Source organism: Mytilus edulis, unplaced genomic scaffold, assembly GCF_963676685.1.
Source record: "Mytilus edulis unplaced genomic scaffold, xbMytEdul2.2 SCAFFOLD_676, whole genome shotgun sequence".
Lineage (NCBI taxonomy): Eukaryota > Metazoa > Mollusca > Bivalvia > Mytilida > Mytilidae > Mytilus > Mytilus edulis.
In genome coordinates this window covers 18,893-33,000 of record NW_027268399.1, presented here as the reverse complement: position 1 = coordinate 33,000, position 14,108 = coordinate 18,893, and the positions used below count along the sequence as shown (strand labels likewise).

The 14,108-nt window shown below is 33.5% G+C and overlaps 1 protein-coding gene across 1 annotated transcript; it reads right to left on the bottom strand.

Moving 5' to 3' along the window:
* Positions 1 to 893: 893 nt before the first annotated feature.
* Positions 894 to 14,088, bottom strand: LOC139507404 (uncharacterized; the record flags this gene model as incomplete). The annotated part of the gene is given in 6 exon segments (XM_071295736.1): positions 894 to 1,106; positions 4,259 to 4,484; positions 5,266 to 5,349; positions 6,163 to 7,590; positions 8,377 to 8,429; positions 9,880 to 14,088. Coding segments are annotated over 6 exon segments (6,213 nt in total), but the record flags the coding sequence as incomplete, so codon positions are not given.
* Between the last annotated feature and the right edge of the window lie 20 nt (positions 14,089 to 14,108).

The following is a 14,108-nucleotide window of genomic DNA, read 5'->3' as shown; positions in this document are numbered from 1 at the left end:
CCCAGTAAGTTTATTCAACATAATGAAAACTTCCAAGTATTGGTTACATAATGAAAACTTCCAAGTATCGGTTACATAATGTAAACTTCCAAGTATCGGTTACATAATGAAAACTTCCAAGTATCGGTTACATAATGTAAACTTCCAAGTATCGGTTACATAATGAAAACTTCCAAGTATCGGTTACATAATGTAAACTTCCAAGTATCGGTTACATAATGAAAACTTCCAAGTATCGGTTACATAATGAAAACTTCCAAGTATCGGTTACATAATGTAAACTTCCAAGTATCGGTTACATAATGAAAATTTCCAAGTATCGGTTACATAATGAAAACTTCCAAGTATCGGTTACATAATGTAAACTTCCAAGTATCGGTTACATAATGAAAACTTCTAAGTATCGTTTACATAATGAAAAACTTCCAAGTATTGTTTACATAAAGTAAGTTTCAGATTGACCTGAAATATGCTTACTACAACTTACACCTGAAAAGTGCTACCACTTAACAAAACATCACTGTCAAGTAGTTTACCAAATATTAAGTCAATCTCTTTAGTGGCACTTGAGAAAAGTGGGAAAGAAATATTAGTTGGATGAACCGATGGAACCATGCCCAAGATGAATGCAATATAGTCACTCACCATGACCTCAAGTGGGGTATAATATATCAAATATATAATATTTTCGTTGGATACCAATTTTCATGGGTTTTGTGGGTTCAAGCAAACCACAACATGCACAAATTCAAATGTTCAACAAATTACAAAATTTTCATAGGCTTTGTATGGAAAAAACACGAAATAAAATATCCACGAAAATTCATGTTTTCCTCAATCCACGCAAATTGATACCCACGAAAAATAAATGAATCCACAGTAGTATAACTTACACATCTTGACTTGACAGTTTCAATCTTTCCTAGACATCTCGTAACAGGAGTTGGTCTGGACAACTGTTCAAAAGTTTCAAATTTTCCATACACAGCTCTCATCTTCAGAAAAGCTACACCTGCCTCTGTTTCTGGGTCAGGTTTGACTTTCTTTATTTTTCCATTTTTATCTGTTAGGTCTTTTTTCAATAGTTGGAGTTCATTCTCCCATTCCTGAAATTAAATATCAATATTTTCAAAAATCTCAAGTATCAGAAGTCCTCTCACTTATTATGTAATAAACTGCAAATTACTTCACATCTTTAGTTCCTTAACCTATCACCTAATATTATCAATTCTCCAATTTAAAACAAAATTCAAAATGATCTATTTCATTTTTTCAGTTAATCTAAGCTTATTGTTGTGTTTTGGGGTTAAAAGCCACTTTTGCCACCTTGGCATTAACATGACAGCCAGTATTTATAGGTCAAGAAAGCCAGAGGACTGAGAAAACCATAACCTTCTGCAAGGAAAATCCAACAAATTTTTACTTTTAACAAGTCTTCTTTTCAAATAATTGAATTTCAGTTGTGTAATCATTTGACATAGGTTATCAATCTGTATCTAGAAGGGACCGCGCTGTGCGTCGGCAATGTCGCAATTTGTGTTTTTTTAATTTCATCTGGTGACAAAATGTGGCTGCTGGCGATATTTTTGGCGCCAACATTTTCCTATGTAAAAATTTTCATTTCTTAAGCAATATCGATCTTCATGTTGATTGGTAAAAGTTAAAAAAATAAATAGTACAAAATTTTACCTGGAGGCAAGTTTATGACTTTGTTTACAACCCCAAGCTAATCAACGGTTACAACAGGTGTCATCTGTTGTTACTGGTAATCCATTTATCGGATGGTTCATTAATGATCATCAACATTAATTAATTCAAATAGAATTGGTCAGTCTGCATTTGTCTTCTTCATTTGAAGAAATGTTCATACAACAACACAATTTCAATGTTTACTGTAGTTAAATGAAGAAAACATAAGTTGTTAATCAAATTGTTAAAAAACATTGTTTTACTTGTTTTCCATGAAAAAATAGCAAATTCAAACGAAAGGAGTAGGTCCGGTAAGACCCCTTTTTGGCCCCAAAATATAGCAGTTTTACAAAATTGTTAAAATGTAAACTTTTAAATATATATTGGACAGTAGAATGCTTCTGCTACATAAATATTGGTTGTTTTTGGCAATACAATGCACATATATCGAGTACTAGCACCATTAAGTCACGCTAAATTACTGAAATCTTCACAATTCTATCATTTTAGCTAAATTTTAGACGGTTTTCGTGTAAAACGAAAGTGGCCACATTCGTGTTCATCCTTAATATTGAAATGTAAGTTGTATTTTATGATAATACATAACATATATAAAGATTTTGGATGAACACGGATGCGGCCACTTTCATTTTTGACAAAAACTATCTAAAAAGTGACATTTTTTGACATATTTGGTAGATTTTTCATATTTGAGCTTGAATCGGATCGTTTTCAATGACTAAACCAGTTAAAATCTTTCACATAAACTAATTGATTCAAATGAAATAGACACTTAAGTGTTAAAAAAGAGGTCAAATTCATTCGTCAGATGAACTTGAAATTTGAGGCTAAAATTGATCCTTACCGGACCTACTCCTTTGTCTTTCACTGCCCTCAGTTGTGATACAAAAATAACAAAAACGACCCCCATTGTTGGTCATGTTTACTTCTTCTACGTACTGTGTATAATCCTCCAAAGAGGGAGCACACACGAATAAAGAAAGATAACTTTTACTTTTTCCTAGCATTGAGATACCTACTTTTAAAAGACATGTCTTAGATATGGCTACATACTTCTGGCTATAGAACTTATATATGTTTGGGTCTTTCGAGTTATTGGAAGAGTTAAAGAGGGGTTTAGTAGCAGGATGGGTAGGGTTGGTAGGGTGCCTTGGTCATCTTTTTCTGTATTCTTTATTTCTAATACAATTTTTCACTGTTCTGTAAATCTAAACACCTCTTATTCTGTTTTCTTCATACAATTACCAATTTTTTTTCTATTTTTTTTATTTTTTAGTTTAATAAAATTCTCTATTCTGTAGCAGACCATAAGCTAATGTATATTATTCTACATATGAAATACTGACAAAGAAAATGAAGAACACATGTCAGTTTTGTTGTATGTATAAACACCCTATGACTTACTTAGTATTACATGTTAAATGATGTAAAGTGCAGGCTGAGTGCGTAAGAAATTTAAATTGAACATAGTTTATATTTTGATAGAAGAATTAAAGACTCTAGCTGGTTCTAAAGTTTGCTCCAAGTTTTCAAAACTGGCGACAAAATATAGGAGCTGGCTATTTTCCTGGCTCCAACTTTTTTGGAGCCAGAGCAGCCCCTGGTACCTAGTAACTTCTAACTGGTTGGATTAATCAGACAAATGGTTTGTGTTTTTAGTAAATCTTTAATAAATCAACCATGCAAGAATATATTATATTTTCTTATCATTTTTTACCTAGTTAAAGAATACAATATTTTTTTTTAAAGAAAAAAGGATTTACCGTTTCAAATTTCAAGACCATTTGTATAACAAGAGGCTCTCAAGAGCCTGAATCGCTGACCTGTATTTCAGAGATGTATTTAAATGTTAGCAAACTTGATTGATGTTTGTCAATGGATCAAAACTTGGGATACAATCTATAAACAAGATACCCTTAGGAACATTTAGTTAAAGTTTGAAGGTAATTGGCCCAGTAGTTTCAGAGAAAAAGATTTTTAAATGTTAGCAAACTTGATGAACAAATTGTGTAAAATTGTCTTTAAAGGGCAATAACTCCTTAAGGGGTAATTTTTGTAGATCTTACTTTGCTGAACATTATTGCTGTTTACAGTTTCGATCTGTCTATAATATTCAAGATAATAACAAAAAACTGCAAAATTTCCTTAAAAATACCAATTTAGTGGCAGCAACCCAACAATGGATTGTTTGGTTTGTCTGAAAATTCAGGGCTGATAGATCTTGACCAATTGAACAATTTGACCCCATGTCAGTTTTGCTCTAAAAGCTTTAATTTTTGAGATATAATGTTTGTCGATGGATCAAAACTTCCGATACAATTTATAAACTAGATATCCGAAGGAACATTTATTTAAATTTGAAGGTGTTTGGCCCAGTAGTTTCAGAGTAGAAGATATTTGAAATAGTTTACGATGAAGGACTCTGCATCGGCGAGCTAAAAAGACCTTATTAAATGCAAAAGAAGAAACAAAAACTACTTTCAATGGTTGTACTTCCTGCTCATTAATAAAGCATTTGTTTTGATTACATGTAATGGTAAATGTTTACCTCTTTAGAGAGAAATTCAATATCAGCTTCGAACAGATCACTTGTACTGTTACTTTCTATCTTGACAACCACAGCAGTACAGGCCTGTGTACCTGACGTAGGTAATACATTGTAGTGGTCTATGATGGCATTCATCAGACTGGACTTCCCAGCACCCGTTGTTCCTACCACAGCCACTGTAACCTTGGGTGAACATAGTTTACTCTCAAGCTCGGTTAATTCTTGCCTAAAATAAATATGCATTTGAAGTTCCACTATTCTAATTAGCCATTTTTATTTTAGGTGAACAAAGTTTACTCTCAAGCTCTGTCAATTCTTGCCTAAAATAAAGAAGCATTTTAAAATCCTCTATTCTAATTCAAACTTTACAGCAGACACTTTTATCAAAGGCAAACAAAGTTGTCTCTCAAGATCCTTCAATTCTTGTCTAAAATAAATAAGCATTTAAAATTCAAATATTCTAATAAGCACTTTACAGAAGACACTTTTATCTCAGGCAAAGAAAATTTACTCTCAAGCTCTTTCAATTCTTGCTTAAAATAAAAAAGCATTTGAAATTCCAATACTCTAACTAGCACTTTACAGTAGTCAGATGTGTTGTTCAACTGGTCAAGTATCGTTGGTAAAGGTAAACAAAATCAAGAAATTAATGACTGTTAACATAGAGATATGTCTTGCCTACTGCATGTAATTTTGATTGTACATGTTTTAATTTAATGTCAAGACTTAACATGAAAACTATGCAAAACTTTCAAAGTAAATGAACCAGGATTGAATAATAATGTGGAAAGAAGGAATGCTAATGCTAAGGCAACTATATACCAAATATTATTGATTTAATATAATTTGGCGGTTCATCTTACATTGATATAATCCCAAACCTAAACATGCAAGCTTTGCAAAAATTTCAAAGTAGACATCAAACCAAAACCATGTAATTCTAGTAAATCGGTGTATGTTTCATAAAAATACAAGTACGTTCAAGGTGACCTTCAAAGTATACTTACTTCCAAACTTCAACTCTTTGTTGGTTTTTCATTTTCTTTTCCTTTGACAAAGATTTCCTCAATTTCAATACTACTTCCTTGCACCTGTATAGAAAAACATCAATAGCATAATGATATACATGTTATTGAAAATCTCTACAACAAAAATCTGTAATCTATAAAATACTGTTAAGGTGGTACCCAACACCTTGACTAAAATTAATTTGACTCGTTTAATTTTCATAAACTTTTGACAAAACATTTGCTTTGACCCTTTGAAAAAAATATATAAAATTTCAGAAAACTTGAACCAATCACTTTCTCGGAAAAAATTGGTTGGATAGATAGCAGTTTGACAAACACCAATTTTGATCATTAGGAAGCTTAATATTTCCTTAACAATACAATGTGATTAAAACGTTTAGCTGATTTTACAGAGTTATCTCCCTGTAGTGTTAGGTACCACCTTAAGTACACCATATGCTTATTTTGTTCTTATATCTTAATTTTTTTTTCAGAACGGACACAGATTTGTGTGTTCCAATTTACCTAGATTTTTGACAAGTTCAAATTTCTGTAGATGTTTATTTTGGTGGTTTAAACAGTTTTACATTCATGCATTTAGAAAACTTGTACATTGTAGAACACTTTTAACATGTGGTTATCTTTTACCTACAAACATTAAAACCTGATTGGAAAAAATAATGCATCTTGCACTAAACACAAGAACTTTTATATTGACCATACAATTATAAAAGCACATATAAGGCCACTCTAATCCCAAAACAATATCAGAATGTTGCCATTTACCCCATTTGATTTCTTAAATTATTTTATTTATATTTTTAAGGTAATTATCAAATTATATATATAATATCAGTGATAACCTATAGAGCAAATATCAAGATCATGTCATACCTATCTAAATCCCCAGACATGGCAGGTGTATGAGGTCTAATTTGACTAGGACCAGCTACTTGTCCATCATTTTCTTTCACTTCTAATGGAATTGTGGCTTTTGGTAGTGATAACCTCATCTTCTTGGCCCTAAGCTTTTCCAGTAAATTTTTAGCTTTTCTTTTAGGCATAATCTCTTCTGGTGATTTTATTTCCTCTTTAATATTTTGTGGGTATGAAGAAGTCAACGAGTTTCTATTCCTTTCATATAAAACATCAATACTTTTGTCATTATAACCCTCATTTTGGCGTTGATCAAAATTTCCATCATCTTCTTGGTATTCTATAGAGCTACCTTCCAAACTTTGAGAGTAATTTATCCGGTTGGAGATGTCTGGGCTTGTCCTATGGTGTCCAAGTACATTTTCTTTATTTGCAGCACTAGAATTGGTAGAGTCTTCCATTCTCTCTTCTACGTGGTGTGGATCCCTTACTTCATCATTAAGAGCAGGCATGTTCAAACTACTACTACCAAACTGTAATGACAAAGGAGTTCCACTGTCGATATCATTGTACTCGTCATCTGAACATGGATTGAAATCACCAGCAAAATTCCCCCCAACCTTTTCTATATGAACTGTTGGACCACTTTCATCATCATAATACAATACAGTTTCATCACTTCTAGAAATGTTGGGAGTACCAGTCTCCATACTTGTCACATGTTGACGATTCAATGATTTCTCATGTAATTTCTTTTCCAAGTTTTGCAGTCTCCTCAATGTCACCTTTTCAAACTCATTTGGTGATGACGTTTCCATTCCATTTTTAAAATAATCACATTCAGAATTATTGCGTAGATTGTCATAGTCTGTGCTCTTTTCTTCTGATTCTGACAGGAAACCATACTTTACACCTAACACTGGTTCTCTTTCCATTTCATAAGTAGGAGATAGTTGTCTATCAACAGAGGGATAATCATCCCCAGTGTGAGACTGTCCACTTAATGACCTCTGATCTTCATGAAGGTCACTATAACATACAGTTTCATTTTCAAGGAAATTTACAATGTTACCAATGTCCTCATTGTCATCATCATCAGTAGCCACATCTTCAAATGTACATTGTATATCACGGTGATCAATTTCCTTCACAGAAGACATTTCTCCGTCAGTATGGTCATTGTCTAAGTCAGCCTCATTTTCATCATAAGAAGTTGCAGTGGTTGGTGTCTGATCTGATGGAACCAGACCTGGTAATCTTTCCAAACAGATGCTCTCATCTTCCGTCACTGAATCGGTGACAACAGTATTTGAAAATGAGAGTTCTGATATTTGGTCGTCTGGTATTAACGTTTGTTGACAGGGTGGTGTATTACAGTCTGTACTTTCCTCCACTATGAATATTATCGATATCACTGATACTGGACTGTGTACCTTGTACTGCATCCTGTTTTCAAAATAAATGATAAACTGCTATCAGAGATATGTCTTGCATTTTTGTAATTTAAATAATGCATATGTTGAAATTAAAATAGTAACACTTTAAAAAGTAAAGTTTTGTAAATATTCAAAGTCAATGAACCATGACTGAAAGTAGTTCATGGCTAAGCAATCTCCATGGAAATGAGATGTGCCAACACTCAAATTGTTACTTTAATATTTCTGCATTTCTATCCTCTTTTGGGACAGGGGGCTGCCTCAAAAAGGATTATCTGTATCTTTTTCAATTAAATCTTTTTGTAAATTAAAATTTTGCAATAGAAAAAAACAAGTATGATATATTTTGTTTAAAGGAGATATGGTTGGAGTGGCAATGAAACAGCTATCCAATATAGAAGAAAATTAGGCATACTATTTCATTATATATCATGATTTTTTTTTAATATCAAGAGCCAGCCAGACAAACATACTGCACACAAGTCAAGAACCTGATGTTCAGTATTTGTCGTTTGTTGATGTGGTGTTTTATATAGATTAGACCGTTGGTTTCCCCGTTCCAATGGTTTTACAGTTGTCATTTTTGGGGGCCCTTATAGCTTGCTGTTTGATGTGAACCAAGGCTCCCTGTTGACGGCCTTATGTTGACCTATAATGGTTTTTCTTTTACCAATCATGACATGGATGGAGAATTGTCTCATTAGCACTTATACCACATCTTCTTATAAATCTTGAATTCAAAACAGTAATCTATAGTTAGCATTCTAACTAAATAGAATTAAAATAACTGTATTACCTTTTCTGTAGTACGGGTTTCTTGACTGCACCATTCATATCCATCAGAACAATCTGTAAATAGATTGAAATCACCGTATAAATACAGGTTTGGTTGCATGATTTTCAACCTTCAATTTCAGGAGTAATATCACCATTGTTTTCCATTATGTCTTTGTTAATTTGGGACTTTTCAAAAAATTGTGCAGAATTTTTCTTTTAAGTAAAAGTAAGTTTTATGCTGTCAAGTACAACAGTAAAAATTTCACATTACATTTCATTGCATATAAGATAATAACCATTCCCAAAAGTTAACCAATCAAATCTTTACCCATTTTTCCCCTGTTTACAAGCTTTAGTAACCACATCACCTCAAGTTTTCCAAAATATAAAATAGACACACCAAATCAAAAAGAATGGTGTTTAGAGACACCCAAGATTATGTTTATAGTTCACATTTTTTTTTGCAAAGAAATGCAAGGATGGTTTCCTACAGCTGCCAAATTCATGGAATTTTTTTTTCTGACTCTTTTTCATATGAAACAGGATGTGACATGCTTTGATTTAGTGGTTTTACACCTTCATAATAAATCAATTTAAGATGGCACCTGTCAGCCAGACATGTTCACCTTACAATCATTCCATATGCCATATATAGTAGACCTATTGCATACAGTATAAGAAAATCATACCAAAACACAAAAACTTAATTCTAACCATTGAACCATGAACATGAGGTCAAGGTCAGATGACACCTGCCAGTTAGACATGTACACCTTACAGTGCTTCAATACACAGAATATACTAGACCTATTGCATACAGTATCTGAGATATGGATTTGACCACCAAAACTTAACCTTGTTCACTGATCCATGAAATGAGGTTGAGATCAAGTGAAAATTGTCTGACGGGCATGAAGACCTTGTAAGGTACACACATACCAAATATAGTTATCCTATAGTGAGAGAGAATTCAACATTACAAAGAATGGGAACATTTTTTTCAAGTAGTCACTGAACCATGAAAATGAGGTCAAAGACATTGAACATGTGACTGACTGAAAATTCATAACATAAGGCATCTATATACAAAGTATGAAGCATCCAGGTCTTCCATCTTCTAAATTATAAAGCTTTAAAGAAGTTAGCTATACAAAACTTTTTGTTTCTTTAACAATTAAAATATTATGTTCTGCCAGCTGTCAGTCTGTTTTTGTCAGATTTTCTTAACAAAATATACCTTTTCAACTCAACCCTTAGGAATAGAAGATCGTATTTTAATAAAAAAATATTTGATTAAATCAAAATAAATTACTGGAAAACCTTCACAATGTCAAATGGTATATAAACAACCCCTTTCAATTTACAAGGTTATTTTAATGTCAGCAATTTGCCCTCTATATTTTGAATCCTTTCTTAAAAAAAATGATAGTTATATTTGCAACTAAAAAATTTAAGAATGCTAAAAGGGGTCATAGGGGCCAAAATACAATACAACTCTTGTTACCCAGGGTTCAGTTTATACTTGTACAGGTATACCTTTTTGACTGGTGTCATCTGTAGGACTACTACTCTCTGCAGTTGCCACTTCATAACTTGGTTCATCATCATGCCCTTCATTCTGTTCAGTTTTGACTATAGATGATCTTGACACCATCTCAGATTCAGAGTCATCATCAGTCCAAATTTCAATCAAATCACTTAACCGTCGTTTTTCTTGAGTCATTTTTTTCTTTTTGCTAGGATTATCTTTTTTCTTTTCAGGTGTCTGGCAAGTTTTAGGACTTTGATATAGTTTCCTTTTTCTCCCTTCTCCCTTCCCTGGAATCTCTCCATCATGAACAGGTGTTTTCTCCTTTTCAGAACTGGTATCAGTCTTTTTCTTCCTGGATGGTCTTTTATTGGGGCTCTCATCTGGTTCTATAGGAATTTTTATTGGGGATTTTTGCTTTTTAGGGCTAGGATCCTTCTTTTTCTTTCTTAAACTCTTTTTTCTTGGACTTTCTTCAACTGCATCAAGTTTTTTCAACTTAAGTTTGAATTTTGACGGGGTCGACTCTCTGAATTTGACAGGTGTAATACACCGTTGAATAGGTGGTGTATTATTTTCCAGACTAGAACTGTCTGAGACATGAAATACAGCCTTTATTTGCTCATTTTTAACTGGAGTGGATGGCAACCCGACTATCAATTTCTTACAATTCTGATCAATGACGTCATCAACCTTATCTGTAACATCTATGCCACTTTCTAATCCAGAATCATCACCTGACTTTTCCTCTTTAACGATTGGATGTTTTGCTGGACTGGCTCTTAGAAATTCAACTTCTGGCAGGGAATCAGAATCCTCATTACATAAATCAGCACTTGGTGTTACAGGACCTGTACAAACAAACTCTACAGAGCTCTCTCTACTTCTACTCTCTGATTTTAGTAAGCTACCATCAGAGGAAATATCAAAGTCTGGCAGTGTATATGTACTATAATTTGTCTTGTCATCTCCATAGTTACCAGATGTATTGCGTACCCTTTCGATTTCATCTGTACCCGATTCAGACTTCAAACGATTCATAAAACTTGTGAAGATTTTCGTCACTTTTCCTGCAAGATGATCTCCTGTACCAGTGTCATTCTCAGTTAAATTGACAGACCTTTTATTATCAACTTCAAGCTCAGACTTATTGGTGGTATCCCTAATAATTTCTTCAAAGTCAGATTTACCATTTTCAGTGCTGTCTGAAATAATTATATTACTTTCATTGGAAACATCAACGTCTTCGGCCACTTTTTCATCAGAATCATATTGACTTGTATCATCCTTGCCTGTGTTAAGATCTATCATCAATTTTTCACTATCCTCACAATCAGAGGTGTTACTAAAGTCAAAGACAAATGAGTCTTCACCAACAATTGGTAATTCTTGCCCATTATCATCAATTTTGCTTTCATCTTTGTTCCCTGGTAAACCACTTTCTTGATTGTATTCCACAGTATCTTGACTATGTTTTGTTGGAGAGCCATCTTCAGAATTTTCTTTGCTAGAGTCATCTATTTGTTCTAATACTGCAGATATTTTTTTCTCTCCAAAGTCTTCTTGGTGGTTGTCAAATAAGCTAGCAGAATCCTCACTATTGAGGGCATCCGATAGAATCGTCTCTTGAATACTTGTTGCATCCATATTGGGTTGACAGTTTTTAGGCGACTCATTTTTATTCAGATTGCCCTCTTGATGAGATTTACTTTGTGTTCTGGTTGTAAATTTATAAGTATTTTTTGAGCAAGTACTAGATGTTTCCTTGAAGAGTTGTTCGACAGTAACTCCATTCAAAGTGGTACTATTACTGGGTTGTTTGACATAATTGTCACGAATGGTGTCATCACTTTTTATTTCATCAATGTTTAATAGTGTGTCTTCAAACACATTACCATGACTAATATTACTTGCTACAACCGATTCATCAAATTCACCATCATTTACAATCGATATGATCGTTTCTTCATTGTTTCTATTATACATATCTGGCAGACAATCTTTTGGCGACTGTGTTCTGCATGTAGTATTTTCTGTAAAAGTGGTGTCATCACTATTTATTTCATCAATGTTTACAAGTGTGTCCTCAAACACATTACCATGACTAATATTACTTGCTACAACCGATTCATCAAGTTCACCATGATTGACAATCATTACCGATTCCTCTGGTTCTTCAACAACCGATTCATTAAGTTTACAATGATTGACAATCTTTATCGACTCCTCTGGTTCTTCAACAACCGATTCATTAAGTTCACAATGATTGACAATTGTTACCAATTCCTCTGGTTCTTCAACAACCGATTCATCAAGTTCACAATGATTGACAATCTTCACCAATTCCTCTGGTTCTTCAACAACCGATTCATTAAGTTCACAATGATTGACAATCGTTACCGATTCCTCTGGTTCTTCAACAACCGATTCATTAAGTTCACAATGATTGACAATCTTTACCGATTCCTCTGGTTCTTCAACAACCGATTCATTAAGTTCACAATGATTGACAATCGTTACCAATTCCTCTGGTTCTTCAACAACCGATTCATCAAGTTCACAATGATTGACATTCGTTACTGATTTTTCCAGTTCTTTAACATTAGATTTATCAAGTTTACCATCATTGACAATTGTTACTGGTTCCAACTGCTCTGTGGTCTCAGATGCATCAGAATATGGTTGTGTATCTATAAGATCTGGATTGTCTGTTGCCATACTATCTTGAGTCTCTCCAAACTTCTTTATTTCATTAAACTTAGATAGGGTTGCTGCCAAGTTTGGTTCAACATTCATGCCTTCTAATATTTCCTCTTCATCTTTTTTCTCCAAATCCATTAATTCAGCCTGTGTTGCTATGAGATCTTGTTGAAGATCAGTGACCTGTATATTGCTGTTTTCACTCTCCTCAACATTAGTTTGTGTTTGTATTGGGTCTTCATCCCTTGTTCCATTGCCATCAATGTCCACAATGTTATTTTGTTCTATCCGTGTTAATATCTGGTCTTGTTTGTCATCTATAAGGGCATCCATTTGTTCCTCAGGCTTTACCGAATCATGATCTTCTAATTCTTGTACAATAATCATTTCATTATCAGCTATCTTGACACAATCAACATCATCAGTAATAATAGCTGTATTGCGTCCTACTTCATCATTTATCTTCAGGATATAACATTCTCTCCTGGGTATTTCATCTGCCAGATTTTGACATATATGTTCCTCTTCTCTTATGGTCTTATTGTTACTGTCCTTTTCTGATTCACTGGTTTGTGCCACAGGTTGAGTTTGCTCTTTTGTTCTGTTGCTAAGATCTGCTATGTTTTTAATGATGCATTCCTGGTCATCATGATTCTGTGACTCTTCCCTACAGATGTTAGTTTCCTGTTGTACTAGATCAGTGACAGTTGTGACTACTGAATCAACAATTGTGTCTATTTTTCTGGAGACATTAACATTTTCTGTTGGGTGATCTCTGCCTAGCCCAGCATCGTTACTTTCATCCAGGTTATGTTGACCAAAGATGACAATTTCATAACCAGGATGGCTCTCAGATTCCTCATCACTTTCATAAACAGCAACCTCAGCTTGTTCAAATTCAATGGAATTTATGTTTCCATCTGTTAACTTTTTCATATTTTGTCCATTTTGTAAATCTTTAGAAGTAGAACCTGAAATATCTTCGTCTAATTGTTCGGACCTAGCCTTCCATGTAGCATTAACAAGGTCTTTGATTTCATCATTCTTAGTTTCATGCACAAAATACTTGACTTGCTGTTTTTTCAGAAGTTTTACAGCTTCAAAGTTTCCCATATTATCGATGATGATATCCTTTTGTTGAAGATTTGAAGTGGTTTCATTATTTCTACGAAAAAAATTCCTAACATATCCTTGAATCAAGTTTTTCTTCAATGTCACTGGATCAATGGACCTTTTATTTACATAATCTCTAACCTTGAAAAATCCTCTAACCGTATCATTAATATCCATTAATAGCTTCTTGTTATTTACTGGACATGTACTTTCAAACTCTGATGGTAGTTTTCTTTTCCTGGTAATTATATAATCTGTATCGGTTTGTCTAACAGTTTCTGCTAGAGACTTGTTAGATACTGTAGAAATATTATCTGAACATTCTGGAATACTGTTGATAGAATTAATTTCCACAGATGTCCCAGTCTGTCTACTTGCAGATTCTTTCATGAAGTATCTTTCAGATTGAA